The 20,151-nt window shown below is 39.4% G+C and overlaps 1 protein-coding gene across 3 annotated transcripts in view; it reads left to right on the forward strand.

Moving 5' to 3' along the window:
• Positions 1-12,334: 12,334 nt before the first annotated feature.
• The window catches only part of YAF2 (YY1 associated factor 2), a 71,660-nt gene continuing 63,843 nt past the window's right edge, over positions 12,335-20,151 (forward strand). The window contains exons 1-2 of one of the 3 annotated variants that reach the window (XM_030835373.3): positions 12,335-12,581; positions 13,021-13,146. In XM_030835373.3, coding sequence (XP_030691233.1) covers positions 12,556-12,581; positions 13,021-13,146 — 152 coding nt within the window. In that variant the 5' untranslated portion in view covers positions 12,335-12,555. The remainder of the gene's footprint in view (positions 12,582-13,020; positions 13,147-20,151) is intronic. The other 2 variants (XM_030835374.3, XM_030835375.3) reach the window with 2 other exon arrangements.

Here is a 20,151-nt window from a genome sequence, read left to right on the forward strand (position 1 = left end):
GACCTGTACTCAGAAAACTATCAGAAGCTGATGAGGGAAACTGAAGATGACACAAACAGATGGGAAGATATACTGCAGAACGAGAACAAATAAATCTAAAATTTGTACAGAAACACAAAAGACTCCAAATAGCCAAAACAACCTTGAGGAAGAAAAAGCTGGAGACGTTATGCTTCCTGATTCCAAAATATACTATAAAGCCCCAGTAATCATAACAGTATGGTACTGGGACAAAAACAAACACACAGATCAATGGAACAGAATAGTAGGCCCAGAAATGAACCCACACTTATATGGGCAATTAATCTACAACAAAGGAGCAAGAATATACAGTGGAGAAAAGACAGCCTCTCTAATAAATAGTGTTGGGAAAACTGGAGAGCTACATGCAAAAGAATCAGTCTGGAATGCTTTCTCACACCATACACAAAAATTAACTCAAAATGGATTAGAGACTTAAATGTAAGACCTGAAACCATAAAACTTCTAGAAGGAAACATAAGCAGTATGATCTTTGACATTGGTCTTAGCAATATGTTTTGGATATACCTTCTCTGGCAAGGGAAACAGAAGCAAAATAAACAAATGGGACTACATCAAACTAAAAAGCTTTCACACAGTGAAGGAAACTGTCAGCAGAAGAGAAAGGCTGCCTACTGAATGGGAGAAGATATTTGCAAATGATATATTTGATAAAGGGTTAATGTCCAAAATACACAAAGAACTCATACAACTCCACATCAAAAAAACCAACCCAGTTAAAAAATGGTCGGAGTACATGAATAAACATTTTTCCAGAGAAGACATATGGATGGTGAACAGACACATGAAAAGATGCTCAACATCACTCACCATCAGGGAAATGCAAATCAAAACCACAAATATCACCTCACACCTGCCAGAATGGCTATTATCAAAAAGACAACAAATAACAAGTGTTAGCAAGGATGTGGAGAAAAGGGAATCCTTGTCCACTGTTGGTGGGAATGTAAATTCGTGTAGCCACTATGAAAAACAGTAAGGATATCCCTCAAAAGATTAAAAATAGAACTACCATATGATCCAGCAATTCCATGTCTGGCTATTTACTCAGAAAAAACAAAAACACTAATTCAAAAAGACACATGCACCCCAGTATTCATAGCAACATTATTTACAATAGCCAAGATACAGAAGCAAACTAAGTGCCCACCAACTGAGGAATGGATAAAAAATGTGATATATACACACACACACACACATATATATACAGTGGAATATTACTCAGCCATAAAAAAGAAGCCTTGCCACTTGCGACAACATGGATGGACCTGGAGGGTATTATCCTAAGTGAAATAAGTCAGACAGAGAAAGACAGATACTGTATGATTTCACTTATATGTGGGATCTAAAAAACAAAGTAAATGGATGAACAAACATAACTAAATAGAAACAAACTCACAGATATAGAGAACAAACAGGTGGTTGCCAGAGAGGAGGGCAGTGGAAGGAGGAGAGAAATAGGTAAGAGAGATTGAGGGATACAAACTTCCAGTTATAAAATAAATAAAATGTACAGCTATGAAATGTACAGTGTGGGGAATACGGTGAGTAATTATGTAATATTTTTGTATGGTGATAGGTGGTAACTAGACTTATCATGTTGATAATTTTGAAATGTATAGAAATATCGAATCACTATGTTGTATGCCAGGAACTAATATAGTGTTATAGGTCAATTATACTTCTAAAACAAACAAGCAAACAAACAAACTTATAGGAAAAAAGATCAGATTTGTGTTTACCAGAGGTTGGAGGGATGGGGGAGGCACAACTGGATGAAGGCAGTCAAAAGGTATAAACATCCAGTTACAGAATAAATAAGTACTAAGGCTGTAATGTACAACATGGTAAATACAATTAACACTGCTGTACATTTACATGAAAGTTGTTAAGAGAGTAAATCTTAAGAGTTCCCATCACAAGGAAAACATTTTTTTCTATTTCTTTAATTTTGTATCTCTATGATATGATGGATGTTCACTAAACTTATTGCAGTAATCATTTCGTGATGTAAGTCAAATCATTTTGCTGTACACCTTAAACTTATACAGTGCTGTATGTCAATTATGTCTCAATAAAACTTGAAGGAAAAAAATAATCCTGTAGATCAATTGAGGTGATTAGTGAAACAATGAGTATATGATCAAGAAACATGAAAAATATCAACACAGATACTGCACAGTATGTGAGATGTGCTAATGTAAACATTTTGCCAGGTGTGATAAAGACAAGGTGATTCTGCACCAAAAGCTGTCTTTCAAATATGCATTGGTAAGTGGATCACTATACTACTGCAACGATAAACCCAAACCATATTTTAAAGAATACTATAGAATTAACCACTATATGACATACGAAGAGCCATAATAATATATGAACAAATTTTGCCAACAGATTAGTTATTCTGCTATCTGATAAAACTAAAAGGCAGTGGAAAAAATGCCTTGCTATTAAAAACACCAGAGAAATTTATCTGGGAGTCGGGGGGTGCAGTATGTGCCACTAGCAGAGGAGCTGAAAGCAAATGTGGAAACTCAAAACCATCAAAGTAAAGCTGCTTATCCTCCTAGCAACTGGCATGACTTCATATACATGAAATCTTACTTGGACATCTTATCACATAGAAATGCTTTGATGTCAGTTTAGAATAAAGGACTTCTATATGCTTCTTAAATAACCAGAGGTTTCTATCTCCATAAACTGTTATAAAGTTCTTTTGTTAAAATAAGTTAAGATTGATTTTTTAAATGATCACATCTAGGGACTTCCCTGGTGGCACAGGGGTTAAGAATCTGCCTGCCAATGTAGGGGACACAGTTTCAAGCCCTGCTCCGGGAAGATCCCACATGCCACGGAGCAACTAAGCCCATGCGCCACAACTACTGAGCCTACGCTCTAGAGGCCGCAAGCCACAACTACTGGGCCTGTGTGCTGCAACTACTGAAGCCTGTGCACCTAGAGCACGTGCTCCACAACAAGAGAAGCCACCGCAATGAGAAGCCCACGCGTCACAACGAAGAGCAGCCCCTGCTCGCCGCAACTAGAGAAAGCCCATGCAGCAACGAAGACCCAACGCAGCCAAAAATAAATAAATAAAATTATTTTTAAAAAATCACATCTAGTGTTTGTAAAGTGTATTAACTGTGTGAAGAATATATATGTGTGTGCATATATATATGTATATCTCCTCATTTAAACTTAGGTTGGAATTTTAAGGATTTTAGAAACTTTCAAACCTATAAAATTCTGTTATTCCAAAGTAGTTCAAGAGTTTTATGGCAATTTAGTCATGGAAATACATACATTATAAACATTCTAATTAACTTTGGTACTTTTTCTCCATAATAACAAGAAATTATAGGATTTGTAGAGACCTACAGTTTAGGCAGCTGCTACCAACAGTGCGTGGTATTTGAGCTGTGGACTTGATTCAAACAGCAACTGAGATTCCATCTCTCTCTCAGACCACACTATGTGGATAGAATGCTAGAATTTTAGAATTTTATACCTGGAAGGGACATGAGAGATTTTTTAGTACAATCCTCTCATTTTACAAGTAAGAAAATTGAGGACCAGAGAAGCTTAATGATAAATCATTTGACATATATTTAGATACCAAAAAACAACTAGATTAAAAATAGTTCCAGAGTAGGAAAACCAGAGCCAACTCAAATATGTTACAACCTTCAGCTGATTATATACCTCTCTCCTTGTTGTTTTCATCTAAAAGATAAATAATTATTATTACTAGTTGTCTGAAGTGCACAGGGAACCCTGAGCAGAAGAAATCCCTGTGTTTGGCCTGGCTACCACATAGGAGCATCAGTGGGTCCAGGGAGGATGGGTTGCCTAAAAGTTCCACTAAGTTTTTAGGGCTTTCAACCCTCACTGGCATTCAGCTGCTGGTAAAAAGAAATGTTTACATAGTTTACTGTGTACTAACCATAGTACTTTATGTATATCAACCCACAATAATTCTACGAGGCAAGTAGTAGTATCATTCCCATTTTATAGATGAGGAAACTGAGGTACAGTTTAAAAGGTTTAATAACTTGTCCAATGTTAACCAGGCAGTAGTAAATTGTAGAGCTGCGATTAGCAACTGTTAGTCTGGCTCTAGCCATTCTGTTGTTACCTCAGAAAAACTGCATCCTTTCTAAGGGCTTTACATATATCGATTTGTTTAACCTGCATAATAATTCTATAAATACCTAATATTATTAGCTCCATTTCATAGATGTGAAAGCTGAGGGACAGGTTAGGTAATTTGCCCAAGGTAACACAGCTAGTAAGTTTCAGAGCCAGAATTTGAATTCAAGCAAACTGCCTATGGATAACGCCCTTAACCACTGGTTAAGCAAACAGTTTTGTTTTGCTTATTGTCAAAATTTATTCATATTAAAATTTAAAAATATATTTAATCTGAGAAATATGAAGCAATAAATAACATGTAAAATATGTTACTTAAGTATATTACTGATATACTTTTGAGAATATACTAATGAAATATACTGTTTAAATGGCAGTGTGTTTGCTGCAAGAAATCCTTGTAGGAATTGCTGGAGTTTTATTTATATTACTGCAAAAACCGATGCTAGTTCAATCACTTTCATATGAAGATATATGACAACAGACTGAAGTTTCTCCTTAAACATCTGTCTCCAAGATTATGTCTAAGGGAAATATTACTTTCACTAGTGAGAAATTTGACATTGCAGTTGTGTTTGTGCTATTGGCAGAAAGATTTGGGGTGCTTAATAAAATTTTCAGATGTTACAGTAGACTTTTCTGGGTCAAACATGTTAATATAAAAATGTTTAAAATATATTTGACTTTACTAGGGGTGCTAAGTGTAGCTATAGTATTTATATTTTGTATTGGAAGTCTATCAGATTACTTAATATATGATTCAGGATGAAATCTTTACAACTGTGGAGTCTATTAACATGCTCCTTTTTATAATAAATATAACACCATTAACTTACTTGGTTATAGGATATGCACATAGAGTTGCTTTCCTTGCACTCCTCTCATATTAAAGATGCAGATGTGTGAAGGCACCCAACAGAGTTAGTGATGCAGTATGACTGCAGTTAACAAAGACTATTTCAGTTTTGAACACTCTGATTGCTAGGAATATCAAAGTTATGACCTTCTCAACAGCTAATTCCACCATACTACATTAAATATTCTCATAGACTGTAAATTTTGCCATTGAATATCTGTAAGATCTATAAGCATAAATATAAAAAACTTATCCCAGGGGCATGTGTTAAAAACTTAAAATGGAGCTAATAAGAACTAGTAGAAATGAAACAGAATTAATAAGAAAATACAGAGATAAAAGTGGAGCTGGGAAAGAACAGGAAACCTAAGGAGAAGAAAGTGTGTCAAATAGAAAACTAAAATAAAGGAGAAAAACTTGGAAACGAGCAATTGAAAAGGCAGTATCTGTAGAAAACAAAAGAAGGAAAACATAAGGAAAAATGAACATAAAATAATGAGAATGAAACCAAAACAAAATACTGAAGACCAGCAGATTAAAGAACACATTTTTAAAAACTTTTTATTTTATATTGGAGCATAGCCGATTAACAATGTTGTGATAGTTTCAGGTGCACAGCAAAGTGACTCAGCCATACATATACATGTATCCAATTCTCCCCCAAACTCCCCTCCCATCCAGGCTGCCACATAACATTGAGCAGAGTTCCCTGTGCTATACAGTAGGTTCTTGTTGGTTATCCACTTTAAATATAGCAATCTGTACATGTCGATTCTAGACTCCCTAACTATCCCTTTCCCCCATCCTTCCCCTCGGTAACCGTAAGTTCAAAGAAAACACTTTTAACAAAAAGACTTTTTTTTTTTTTGGCTGCGCTGTGCAGCTTGCAGGATCTTGGTTCCCTGGCCAGGGATCTAACCCATGCGCCCTGCAATGGAAGCGCAGAGTCCTAACCACTGGACTGCCAGGGAAGTCCCCAAGAAAAATTTTTAACAAGAAAAAAAATCTATAAGAATGGTGCTATTTAATACTCAAATAGCTGTACATATAAAATATTCACTCCATTGTGTAGTAAGCAGATATCCTTTGCACCAAAGGGAAATCACAGTGCAGACCGCTAGGGCTTTGGAGAAAATCCATGTTCCCTTTTTAGATAATTATTCTCCTTTTTAGGAAGAGCTCCAGTCTTGCTATTTAGCCCTGGGTAGAGACTGAATGCCTAACCATGGGACATCAAGTGACCACAATAACTGAGCTTCCTTTTATGAAATGAGTGCTGTTTGGACCACCAAATGATAAGGCTGATTGTGCTTGGCAGCAATCTATCATCGAGTGGAAATTGTATATGATATTGGATTTGAGCAAAGATGGAAGACACAAGTAATTGCATGAAGTGTCCTTCAACAGTGACTCTTCCTCTCCTTCAATCTATATTTACAGCCTTATGGGAGATTCTTATAACTGGTTTATTGAGGAGGAAGGTGAAAAACCCAGGACTGGTTTACAAATGGTTCTTCATGATATACTGGCATCAAGCTGGATGGTTGTATCATTACAGTTCCAATGGAGAGGTGGCCCTGGAGGGCAGTAGTGGAGGGAAATTCTCTTAACGAGCATAATCGAGAGCAACACATTGGACTGTCCCCCTCCTCTGGACTGAAACACGATCAGAAGTATGGATCTTCAGTGATTCGTGAGCACTTGCTAACATTTAGATTGGACTGTCAGGGACTTGGAGAGAACAAGGTTGGAAAATTGATACAAGAAGGTCTGGGGAAGAGGTATATGGATAGACCTCTCAGAACAGGCACAGGGTCTATGAAGATATTTATGTTCCATGCAAATTCTTACCAAAGGGCATCACTTGAAGAGGAGGCTTTCAATAATCAGGTGGACAAAAAGATGCTCTCTTGATGTCTGTAAACCACTGTCCCCAGCCACCCTAGTGCTTTCTCAATGGACCCATGTGCAAAGTGGCCATGTGGCTGAAATGGAGGCTCTGCATGGGCACAGCAATATTATCTGCTCACCGAGGCTGACCTTGTAGCCTTGTTACATTGTCACTGCTGAGTGCCTAACTAATCAACAGCACAGACCAACACTGGGTCTTCTGTTTGACACCCTTCATTGGAAGGACAAACCAGCTACCTGCTGATTGGTTAATTATATTGGACTACTTCCCTCGTGGAAGATGACAGAGATCTTTTCACTGGAATATATATATATATATATATATATATATATATACACACATATATATATATAAAATTTATATATATATATTTATATATATGATATAGATTTGCCCTCCCTGCCTATAATGCTTCTGCTGGCACCACCGTCCATGGACTCACAAAATGCCTTATTCATTTTCATTCTATTCTGTACAACACTGCTTCTGATTAAGGGCCTGGCCAGATAGAACAGTGGAGTGGATTACTCAAGATTCAGTCAGTTTAAAGACAACATCCAGAAAGAATGTGGTTTCACATTTTACATCATCCACATCTTAAATCTTAAAATGCAATATATGCTTTGAATCAGAGCCCAGTGTGTCGTGTGTCTCTCCCATAGCCAGACTAAACACAGGAATAAAAAGATGAAAGTGGGAGTGGCTCTTCTCACTATTATACGTAAAAACCTGATTGCAAAACTTTTGCTTTCCATCCTCCTAACATCAAACTACTGATCTGGAGATCTTGATTCCTGGGTTAAGAATGCTTCCAGGGCTTCCCTGGTGGCACAGTGGTTGAGAGTCTGCCTGCCGATGCAGGAGACACGGGTTCGGGCCCTGGTCCGGGAAGATCCCACAAGTCGCGGAGCGGCTGGGCCTGTGAGCCATGGCTGCCGAGCCTGTGTGTCCAGAGCCTGTGCTCTGCAACGGGAGAGAACACAACAGTGAGAGGCCCGCGTACAGCAAAAAAAAAAAAAAAAAAAAAGAATGCTTCAAAAAGGGGCCACAACATGGTTCTTCTACTGGACTGGAAGATGAAACTGCCAGTTGGGCATTTACTGCTCCTTATGCTCCTGAGCCAGCGGATCAGCTTTTTTTGGATGGAGAGATTGATCCTGATTACAAAGGGAAAACTGGGTATCTGGTATACTGTGAGGGTAGGAAGGACATGTCTTCAACCCAGAACATTCTTGAGAGCACCTCTTAGTAGTTCAATGTCCAAACGTAAAAGTTAACGCAAATTTCAGCAACCAAATCAAGGCAGGACCACTGAGCATTTAGGAATGAAATTTGGGGTCACCTTTTCAATCTGAATTCATCCTCAAATTCTTACAGATCCACAATCCTTTGTCCACAATTCTGTAATCTAAAAGCACTGAAACTTGAAAGCATTTTCACATTTTGCCTGATCTGTAATAATTTAGCAGTAAAATCTGAGTAGAACTGATGTGAAGTAACTTATAGACTTTATTTTTCCACTTAGTGTGAATATTTATATGTTTTGCAGAAACATTAATGCATTTGATTATAGGTCACTATTTCAGAACCCACGTGGAGTGTTAGGTAATTACACAGTTTTGGACCATACTGCCTTTTGAAAAATCCCAAATGTGTTACTTATGAAACATATCCAGCCTTTAAGGGTTTCAGATGAGGACTGTGAATCTGTATCAGTAGTGTTACAAGAATGTGCTGGATATGTTTATTTAAAAAAATCTTTGTTGAACTTTTTCACTGGTGTAATGGGGTGAATTCTGTTCCCCCACCCAATTCATGTTGAAGCACTAACCCCTAGTACCCCAGAATGTGACTGTATTTGGAGACAGGGTCTTCAAAGAGGTAATTAAGATAAAATGAGGTCCTTAGGTTAGGCCCTACTCCAATATGACTGGTGTCCTTATAAGAAAATGAGGTTAGGACACATATACAGAGGAAAGACCAGATGAAGAAACAGAGAGAAGGCGGCCATCTGTAAGCCAAGGAGAGAGCCCTCAGAAGAAACCAACCCTGCTGACACCTTGATCTTGGACTTCCAGCCTCCAGAATTGTTAGAAAATAAATTGCTGTTGCTTAAGCCACCCAGTCTGTGGTATTCTGTTTTGGCACCCCAGAAGCTAATACAACTGGTAACATATAATTTTTATGACCAACAAACGTCAATAAAGGTATCTCCATTTTGTAAAAACAAAACACCAACTGACTAAACAAAAACCAATCAACCTTTTAAAATGTGATTGGTTTTACAACTGTAGCTTGCTATTGTTGTACTTCATTTTGAGTTCTTTCAGGGAAGGTTTGTAGCTTATTTCTGCCTCATTTATACCATTTTTCCCCTCAAATTCCAGTTGATAAACAAGATGGTACTTCTCATTTCAGGTAATAGTTCCTGTTGCCTAATAACTATATATAAAACTTTAATACATAGTTTTTATTGCTGTTGTTATGCTTGCCTTGTTGATATAAACTCAGGACTAATCAGAACAGCCTGGGGTCTCTGGGATCCAAGGTCAGGTTCTTGATATAAGACAGGTGCACTCAATCTTTTTTATCCACCTCCACAGAGAACAGAATCCCGTGTGCAGGAGTCCATGCACGTTTCAGTAACTTCTCCAGTCTCTACCATTCTCGGAAGCACAAGAGAATGGAAGTTAATATTATTATGTTGATGGCCCACGGATTTTTTTTTTTTTTTTTTGGCTGTGCCATGTGGCTTGCGGAATCTTAGTTCCCTGATGAGGGATCGAACCCTGGCACCCTGCAGTGGAAGCGTAGAGTCCTAACCACTGGACAACTAAGGAATCCAGGGATTATTTTAATTTTTAAAAGGTACAGCATTAGAAAACTTCAAGAATTTATTGTTAAATGGTTAAAAACTATTGTTAAACTGTACCATTTTACAAGTGACCCTAGTGAATTGCATGTCTAAAGTACTGAACTCTGGTGTACTAAAAGGATACATGAATGGGTAAGAACCTGTACCATCTAGTGACAAGCATCTTTCTCTTCTCCGCCAGCCACTCTTCCAGACAGGTAAGAAACACTTTAGGAAAAAGGTGTGATTTTTGTGGTGAAGTAGGAGAAGTAGCTCCTGTATCTCTGACTCCATGGAAGCCTAGTACAGGAAGGGGTTTTTCTAAGATAAGCACCAATAAATGGGAGGCAGCGGGTACAGTGCAAGGGCATGTGCCTTGGTATTTCGCAGAAAATGGGTTTCTGGTTCTTCTACAGGGACTACATTGCAGAGTTGTAAAGTAGTTTGGAGAGTTGTAAATTTCAGCAGTGATTGATGATCCACTGCCCAGAATGTGCTTAACAGGCTGTAAATCCTGGTATGAAAAAAAATTACCTCACTGTAGAATTGTGACACAGGTGAATGTATTCATTCTGAGAATATTAACTGACTGCCTACTATGTGTCAGACTATTCTAGGGGCTGGAGACGCAGTGATGAAGACAATGAATAAAAGTTCCTGCCCTTCTTGAATTTATGATTCAGAGGTGGAGCTTACTTTATAATGGTGGATGTTATATTCTAGCGAAATGGTGATTTGCACGTTGGGGATTTTTAGAGTGCTCCATTTGCTTTTCTTTTGATTTAAAAATACTTTGTTGCCATCACTTTTGCAAGTAGGCCACTTTTTGTTAATCTCCTTGATAATCCATCCAGCTGAGGAATTTAAAAACATCACAATACCTTAGACTTGGAAGGGACCTGCATTGAGATAATAGTTTTAACTCCTTTATCTTACAGATGGAAAAAAGGAAGTGACTTACCTAAATTTACCATTACATTACTGAGAGATTGAAGACTAGGCCTTAGATCTCTGTATGCTTTCCTCAATCATATTCCTCATGGTTTCTGGGTTTCTGAATTGAGGTCTGAGTCATAAGAAGCGATGCTTGCAAAAAACACAGATGGTGCGATGAGTTCAGAAACGGCTGTAGATTGCAAACCTGATTTGGTTAATCAGAAAGCAGGGCTTGAAAATAGAAACAGACTCACAGATATAAAAAACAAACTTGCTACCAAAGGCGAGAGGGAAGCAGGGAGAGACAAATTAGGGGTATGGGATTAATAGATACAAACTACTATGTATAAAGTAGATAAGCAACAAAGATATATTGTACAGCACAGGGAATTATAACCATTATCTTGTTATATTTATAATGGAGTATAATCTGTAAAAATACTGAATCACTATACTGTAACCTGAAACTAATACTGTAAATCAACTATATTTCAATTAAAAAAAAAAAAGCAAGCATGACTTGGTGAAAGACTGACGGGGTATCTGAGCTCTAATCCTGGCCAGTTTATTAAAGAAAACATTTAACCTGGTCCCTAAATTCCTTCTTTCAAATGTAGGGATAGGCTAGTTGATGAGAACATTTGCATAGTACTCTGAGCCCTTTAAAACATGCATTTATGTAAAGAGATTTACCAAGTGCCAGCACATAGTGGTAAAAAGTGTCATTAGGCTAAGAAGTCTCAGAGCCTTAGCAAAGTTCTTGATCAGCGTGGTGACATGTTACCTGCATTTATTATTAATCTGGTTGTGAATTACTGAATAGATTGAGGAGGTGGGGCTGGAGCTTCAGAGACCAGTTGGATGGGTTGCCGGAGTCCAGTACAACACGAGGGCATCCAGTACGCTACGGTAATGAGACCTGGGAGGAAAGTGTTCTTAACAACGTTCAGGGCACATGCAATCTCGTTATTTACAAAGAAGAAAAAAGGTTTTATGAGTGTTTTTTGTTGTTGTTTCTTTTTAAAGCAGCTACTGTAGAGGCCTGGGAGGCGAGAAGAGCGCATTTGGAATTAAACCAGGGTTAGATTCCTGGCTTTATCCTTTTCTAATTAGGTAATATAGAGGAAGTCACCTAACCTCTCGAGCCTCGGTTTCGTTTCCTCCAAATTAAGGGCGACAATCCCTACTTGGTAGAGCATTTGTGTGCACAAAACCAAGTGGCTTAAGGCACCTAGCAATGGCGCTCACTGGTGGCTGCCGCCTGCCCCCGGGTATCCTTCGAGCTGGGGCTGAGACGCCAAGGACCGCCCAGGCCCGGAAAGCGGTTCTACCTGGAGACCGCAGTCGCGCACTCTGCTCCGGAGTCGGGCTGACCTCTGAACGCCGGCCCCCGCCTTGGACCAGGCTTCGCGCAGGATGACAGAGCATCTCTCGCTGGAGGGGCTCCCAGGATGCCGACAGGAAGCGGGCGGCACCGGGCGGAGAGGCGGTGACCGCGCCTGAGGCTGCGGCGGCCACCCCCACGCGGCAGCCCGCGAACTCGCCGCGAGTGCTGGGCCGCGCTGGCCTCGTTTGAAGTCTCCGGCGCGGCCGCTGGTTGGCGGGCGCGGGTCACGTGGCCCAGGCAGGAGTTTCCCCGACAGCTGGAGGCTGCGTGGGATCCGGCGGCGGCTCCGGAGCTCAGCGGTGCGGCCTTCCCCGCCCCCTCCCTCCTCCCCCGCCCGCTTCCGCCCGTCTTATTATCCTCCTTATTGACAAATAGAGCGGCCGCGGCGGCGACTCTCGGCGTGCGTTTGTAGCCAAGCCATGGGAGACAAGAAGAGCCCCACCAGGTAACAGTGCCCGGGCCCCGGGGCCCGGACTGTGCAGGCGGCGGGGCCCTTGCGCCGGGCTTCAGGCGGCCGCCTCGCTCGCAGCCCGAGCAGCAGGGCGAAAACGGGGGCGGTGCCGCCGCTGCGCGAGCGCTGCCGCCTGAGGGGCCGGCGCCGGCCGCCCCACAATGGAGTCGCGATGGCGGCGGCCGGAGCGGCAGCTCGGGGTGTCCGAGCGGCGGTGGCGGCGACTGCGGCGGCGGCTGCTGCTGCTGCGGCCGCGCTCACGCCCCCGCCTTCCTGACTCCCCTCCCCCTTCGAGCCGGAGTCTGGCGCGCTGGGGGCCTGCAGGGCTGGGGTCGCGGGACTGGGGCGGGGGGCGAGGCGGGGGCGGCCGCGGGGCCCGGGCGCGGCCCGCTGGTGACCCCGCGCCGCGTCGTGTCCGGGTTGTGTCCTGCAGGCCGAAGCGGCAGCCGAAGCCGTCCTCGGATGAGGGTTACTGGGACTGTAGCGTCTGCACCTTCCGGAACAGCGCCGAGGCCTTCAAGTGCATGATGTGCGATGTGCGGAAGGGCACCTCCACCCGGTGAGTCCCGGGCTTGCCCCGCGCGGCGCCTGCCCACCGGCTCGCGGCGCCGAGGACGCCCCTGCGGCCGCCACCCCCTCCCGTGACACTGGCAGACCCGGCGGGCGGAGGCGAGCCTGAGGTGGTGGCCGCGATAGGAACTGGGTCAGATTGATTGTGACCCAAGCGATGCTTTGCGGTGAGGGGTAATTGAAGAGGCTGGAACGTTTTTTGCTGCCAAGAGAGAGTAAATTGTTTAAGGGAGGCATTAGCTACTGCGATTTAATTCGTGTCGCTGGGTGTAATGCCCCCCCGCCCCCCACCCCTTCCCCACCACACAGTCCGGATGTAATAACGTTGGCTGCATTGTTGTGTTAGTGTGCAGGAATCAAAGAAAAACCATGAAATCCTCTTTAGGAGCGAAAGATGTAATTTAATGTCGTTCCTCAAAAAAGTATCTGATTATAGAATCCACAACAGATTAAGCTTCCTGTATTTTTAACATAGACGTCTGGAAGGGTCAGATCAGGGGTTTGTGTAGTGTTTTTAATCCCAGGTCCTCTAATATTGTATAAATAAATAGTTGGAGGTGAGCCCAGTCACAGGGACACATTTTTTTCTGAAAGTGTCTGAATATCTTTAGTTTGATTAGATGGCAATCTGTTAGACTATACAAATGGGATAAAATGATCTCTGCTTATTTTCGGTCTTTATTTTATTGTAAGCTTACAGTATGATAAGAGTCTTTTAAAAAAACACTTAAGTGTATTAAGTGGATAAAGAAAATCATTCAGGAAATTCAAAGTCTGGCATTCTTGATCTGCCAACACTTAGTTACTGTGATTTATGGCCTAATATTTAGATGGCATATACTCTTGATTAAAGTCTGTTAGAAACTGGATTATCATGAGAATACTAATGCGTTATACTGTTGTTTTTAAAAAGGGCTATACAATAGTAACATTAGAGGAATAAATATATTCAGTAGGAGTTAGATTCCTAAAAATGAGATATCCAGATTTTTAAACACCATTTACAGCATTTTATTAAATTTTTAAATGTGAACACATAAATGGTTGTCAAAACTTGAAATTTTAAGATTTGCTGAGTGAAGCTAGCTGCTTTTGACATACCTGTCTTTTTGTAAACCACGATATGCTTTTCGTATATTAATTCTCATTACATTGGATAAAATATATTAAATATTTTAATCATGTCCTTTAAAAAGCAAATTTTCAAACAGCTGCTAAATTCAAGGGAATATAACAGAACATGCTAAAAAGAAAAAAGTACCATTTGCTAAAATGAATGTGGTAACTATTTTTGGACCCGTGATTTAAGTATTTTGAAAAGCAGAGTATCTTTGTATCTCTAAGTCTATATAAGGTTGGATTTGGCTTAGATTATATTTGTATATCTATGTTAGTACTTTGTACTTTTTTAAACGCTCAATAAGCAATTTTCAGAAAAGGCAGGAACTTTAATGTGGAGACAGTTTTTATAATCTTAATCTCTGGTGCGATATTGTTGCTTTTTGTTGTTCCCTCTCTATTTTCTTGTAGCCACTAGAAAAATACTGAAACTAGAAGAGCCTGTATGTTTATTTGCAGGGACAGCAAGGAAGGGGGGAAGCTGGTGTCCTACTCCACAGCCAGTCTTGGGGTTAGAGGAACCCTGAGAAATAGAGTAGGTGGTGGCAGCTCAGAAGAGAAGAAACAGGCCGAATACCTGGCACCTGGAAGAAGAAGGAATATAGTGCACAGGGGAGTTGGCCCAGGACAGAGAAGTGGGCCTAGTTTAAAAGAGGCTTGAGGCCCACATGGGGGCCCCTGACATTTCTTACCAGTACATCTGAGCTCTTATAGATCCAATTTTTAGTGGTGGAAACATTACTTGAGAAGGACTCAGAGAAGCATTGTCATTTGGATTGAAACTGAAGAGGCTCTGGGCAACTCACCAGAAGTCTAAGGGACACTCTGTTCCTAAAAGTAAGTGTTCTACACTACGACCCTCTCAGCTTCTTCCTTCCTCTCTCTGAATTTGTCTCTTCTCTTTTGATTTTGGCCCTAAGTTAAACCTAAGAGCTCTAATTTCTCTGTTACCTGTTATTTTTCTCCCGTTGTTTCTGAAATTCAGAGTGGAATCCATGTTTGGGTAGAACAGTGGAACAGGGCACTGTTAATAGGGCAGATATTGATTGTACCACAAAATATTTGTCTCTCTGGTAATATTAGAAAAACAGGATTAAAGGGCTACATAACACTGGAGAAGCAAAAGTTTCAGTAGTTAGAAGAAATAATTCTCTACGACTGACATGTTAATTAGCAGTTAGGGTAATTTCAAGAATAAGGTTGGCAATTACTAAAGCAGGGACTGGATAGCTGCAGAGCCCAGGGATGCAGTTTGCTAATTACTTGTTTTTGTGACTGACAAACAGGACTCGAATCCCTTGGGTCAGACTCACCTTTGAACTGATTTTGTCTTAGTCACCAAATGTGAGGCCAAGTCTAAGCCAATCCCAGAAATTTGAAAAATCTTTTCTTTTTAAACCTCCAGAGAAGATGGAGTCCATGACCTCCCTTTTTTTTTTTTTTTTTGTGGTACGCGGGCCACTCACTGCTGTGGCCTCTCCGTTGCGGAGCACAGGCTCTGGACGCGCAGGCTCAGCGGCCATGGCTCACGGGCCTAGCCGCTCTGCGGCATGTGGGATCTTCCCGGACTGGGGCACAAACCCGTGTCCCCTGCATCGGCAGGCGGACTCTCAACCACTGCGCCACCAGGGAAGCCCCATGACCTCCCTTTAAAGTCTTTCTGACAGTCTTTTTTGTTTAAAGGATATCTGATTCAAATCCTTTATATTGCAACAGATGACCTTTTCCTTTGGCAATATCCCTGGTAGGTCATGTTCTTCTGCAGAATAACTGTATGGAATGAAATGAGGTTATATTGATAGCAGTATTTCAAAATGAAATGTGATTTGAAGTAGCTTCAATTCCTAAATTGATAAATTATATTCTTTAAGTGTATGCCATTTCTCTGATTGAATTTTAATTTTGTACTTGCTGGCCTTAATTAGTTTAAATTTCACTAATCTTTTTTAAAATCTAGAATCTAAATAACTAGATAGTTCAAAACTGAAGTTTTCTACAATGTGCTTTTGTGAAAGAATCAATGATAAATGTCAAACTGACAGGAAAAATGTAAAAATGAAAAAGTTACAGTGACAATTATTTTCAAAGGTACTACACAATTTCCTTCATCTTTATATTTGAAATTCTTTTAACGTAATAAGTGTCTCAAATATAAACCTAAGAAACTTTAAGAAATCAAGAACCATTCTGAATCATCAGAGAAAAAGAAATATTTAGCATAGTGTGTGTGAGGGTAGTACAATCAATGTATTGAGTTAGACTAGTATCTTATTGCCACTTCATATAGGAATAGAAATTAATGCTTAATTCAGATCGCAGATAGTTAAAAATGAAAATGTTAGAGCTATTTGTTTTGGTTTTGAACTGTGATCTAAATGAGAACCCATAAAACACCTAGTCCAGAGCAGGCTTTCAAATGTAATTTCAAGCGTAACAGGTAATGTTATATTTTCTCAGGATAAATTGTAGTAGTCCCTTTAGGTTTCTCAGAGATGTTATGTTAGAGAACGATGAGAAAGATTTCACATATTAGCAAGAGTACTAGGTGTTATACTAGGAGTCTGGCAGTGAATTCTTGTCTCATTTCAACCACTTCAACATTCAGCAGTTTTTATTGAACGTCTTACTTTGTACGAAGGCTGAGCTAGGTACTAGACATACAGTGGTGGGCAAAATAGATGTTTGTTTCTTCTGTAAAATTTTATGATTTGCTGTGAATTCAGAAACACTTTGAATTGTAACCAACTCTGTACATGAGGTAGTATTAGCAAAACTTTATGTGTGAGCTGAAGAGGTGAAATTTTCTTGTTAAAAGAAATAGTGTTTATAATTGAACAAGTATTATGGTTAGGATCTGACTGTTGTTAAAAAGAATGAGTTATTTCAGCTTCTATAAAATGGAAGTAAACAATATAAAATTCACATTTTGAAGAAAATTAAAACAGTTATCATCTGATAAAACTCTTTTCCAGTATCATTGCTGTCTTGTCATACTTGCTTTCTGTCTTGTAATTTGAGGCTTGGCACAGATTCTCCTAGACCCTTGGTGTGGGAATGTGAGAAAAGAATTGCGGACCATCTCAGTCAGTCTGTTTTTCAGAATGCAGAGTTCTGAGCCTCCCTTACCTGAGGAGCCTTTCCAGCTACCACACAGGTGTTATTCAGAGACTCCTTATTCTAGGAGGTTGGTTGGTTTGTTTTTCTCTCTACATCTTGGGTTAGAGTAGTCACATGGGTTCATTGTTTAAGAGAAATTTTGAAAGTGATTAGTGTTTGGATAGTAGTGGCTTTCAGAGTGTGATCTGATGAACCCTGAGGGTCCCTGAAGACCTTTTAGGGAGTTCATAATCATACTAAGATGTTATTTGCCTTTTTCACTGTGTTGACACTTGAGGAGGTTGTGCAGAGGCAGTGGTGAGTAAAACTGCTGGCTCTTTAGCATAAATCAAAGCAGTGGCACCACATTGCTATATTCATCGTAATCTTCACCACCACGCACATGCAGTAAAAATAATGCTAGTTTCACTTAAGAATATTGTTCACGAAGCAGTAAAAATGACTAATTTTAGCAAGTCTTGTGTCTTCTTTAATATTCTGTCTGATGAACTGGGAAGTACAAGTAAAGCACTCCTGCTGCAACCAAACTAGTGTGGGTGAGTCGCGGGAGAGCAGTTGGAGTTGTTTGTAGTTGTTTGAGTTTTGAGCAGATCTAGCTTTTTTCATAGAACGTTATTTTTATTTGAGAGAATGCCTGGCAAACTGTGGTTATTCAGACTTGGATATTTAGCAATTTTCTCAAAAATGAACACAGTAAGTTTGTCACTTCGGAGAAAACAATTGATAATATTTGTTGCCAATGATAAAAACTGAGCTTTCAAGTGAAAATTAAAATTTTTGAAAGCTTGTAACCACTACAGTGAGCTTAAGAGCTTCCTAGTAGTTTAAAGATGAGATCAGATGGTTATGTCAATGAATGTAATTTCTGATATTTTATTATGTGGTTTGTCAACATTTGGAAAATTTGCATCACTCAGTAAACCAGTATTTCCCAGTAACCAATGTATGATGTTACAAAACCATGCATAGATAATCCACTCAAAGTATAAAATAAACCAATGGATTTTAAGGGAACACTATGAAAACTTCATTGACGTGCTTCCAGATTTCACATGCAGCTAACGTTTGAGAAACAGCTCTTTGTTGTGCTTTTATTTAGTATCAAAGAAGAATATCCACAATTATCTGAAAAGCCTATTAAAATACTCCTCCCTTTTTCAACTACATAGTTGTGGGAGTCGAGATTTTCTTCATATTCTTGAAACAAAACAACACATTGCAACAAATTGAATGCAGAAGGAGATATGACAATCCAGATGTCTTCTATTAAGCTGGGTAGTTGAGTACCGCTAAGCTAAAAATATACAATTACAACTCTTCACACAAAGTTATCTTTGTTTTGGAAAATATAGGGTTTTCTCATAAAAGTATATTGTTTATATTAAAATATGATTTTTAAAAAATGAAATAATGTATATTTAAGTTTTTTTCTCAGTTTTTATTTTTGATATAGTAATTTATTTCTTGATTTAGATAAGACCTAGGTAAACAAAAGCTCTTTTAACTTTTGAGGGTATAAAGAGTTCCTGAGAGCAAAAAGTTTATACACTATTGGCATAGAGTCTTATTAGCTTTGGTTTCTGTATACAGCAGGTTTACTTCGGCAGGCATTCTTTCCCTTTCCTTTATCCTTTGTTGAGTGAGAGCTCTGATATAACCTAGTGACCTAGTTGTTAAACTCAGGGACCTAATCTCAGTCTTCTTTCCATGTCACCTCGGTAGTATTTGATGTTGGCAGCCTTTTTTTTTTTTTTTTTTTTTTGCGGTACTTGGGCCTCTCACTGTTGTGGCCTCTTCCGTTGTGGAGCACAGGCTCCGGATGCTCAGGCTCAGCGGCCATGGCTCACGGGCCCAGCTGCTCCGTGGCATGTGGAATCTTCCCGGACCGGGGCACGAACCCGTGTCCCCTGCATCGGCAGGCAGACTCTCAACCACTGCACCACCAGGGAAGCCCTCCAATAACTTTTGAGATTATATTTGTAACAATATTACCAGATTATTTTGTCCATAATTTGTAGGTATTTATTGATTCAGCATTATTTTTATTTTCAAAATTTTTCTTCATATTTTGATACTGTGTTATTTGATTAAAAGCACAATTTTTACAGTTAGATGAGTAACTGAGATGAGTGATTCTGAGTATTTAAACACAGGAATAGTATTTTTATAACAGTATTTGATTATTTTGAAGATTAAATAAAAACATAAAGAACTTAGCACATCTTACCATATTTTATTCTTATACACATTCTCAAAAGCATGTATGTGTACAAGAGAAAATAAAACTTTTATCTCAGTTTTAGAACATTTTTAGCTTTATCATTTTTTGTATTGACATATAACATTATATAAGTTTCATGTTGTAGCATTATTTCAAGGATGACATTGTACATGAATACCTTAGCATTTTTAAGATATAACTTTGGAAAATTGTGTATTTTTTACCTCACAACATTTTCTTTAGGTCTTGTTATTTAGATTACTGAAATTTACTTAGTATAGCTGAAAATGAGAAGTATTTCTCCTAAACTACTGAAGTCATGAAAGAGTACAGCATATTATGAAATATATTTTATTACTCGATTAAATTGTGGGTTCTCTGTTAAATGATATTTAAAGTTAAAATAGTTGATGTCAAGAGCCTATCAAAAACTAAAATATACTAAACATAGATTTGTAGTATTTGAGATTGTTTAATTGAAAAATAGTTTATAATTCAGATTTTGCATTTGTTTGAACTACACTGAATTTAAAATTA

The sequence above is a fragment of the Globicephala melas genome, chromosome 10 (genome assembly GCF_963455315.2).
Source record: "Globicephala melas chromosome 10, mGloMel1.2, whole genome shotgun sequence".
Classification (NCBI taxonomy): domain Eukaryota; kingdom Metazoa; phylum Chordata; class Mammalia; order Artiodactyla; family Delphinidae; genus Globicephala; species Globicephala melas.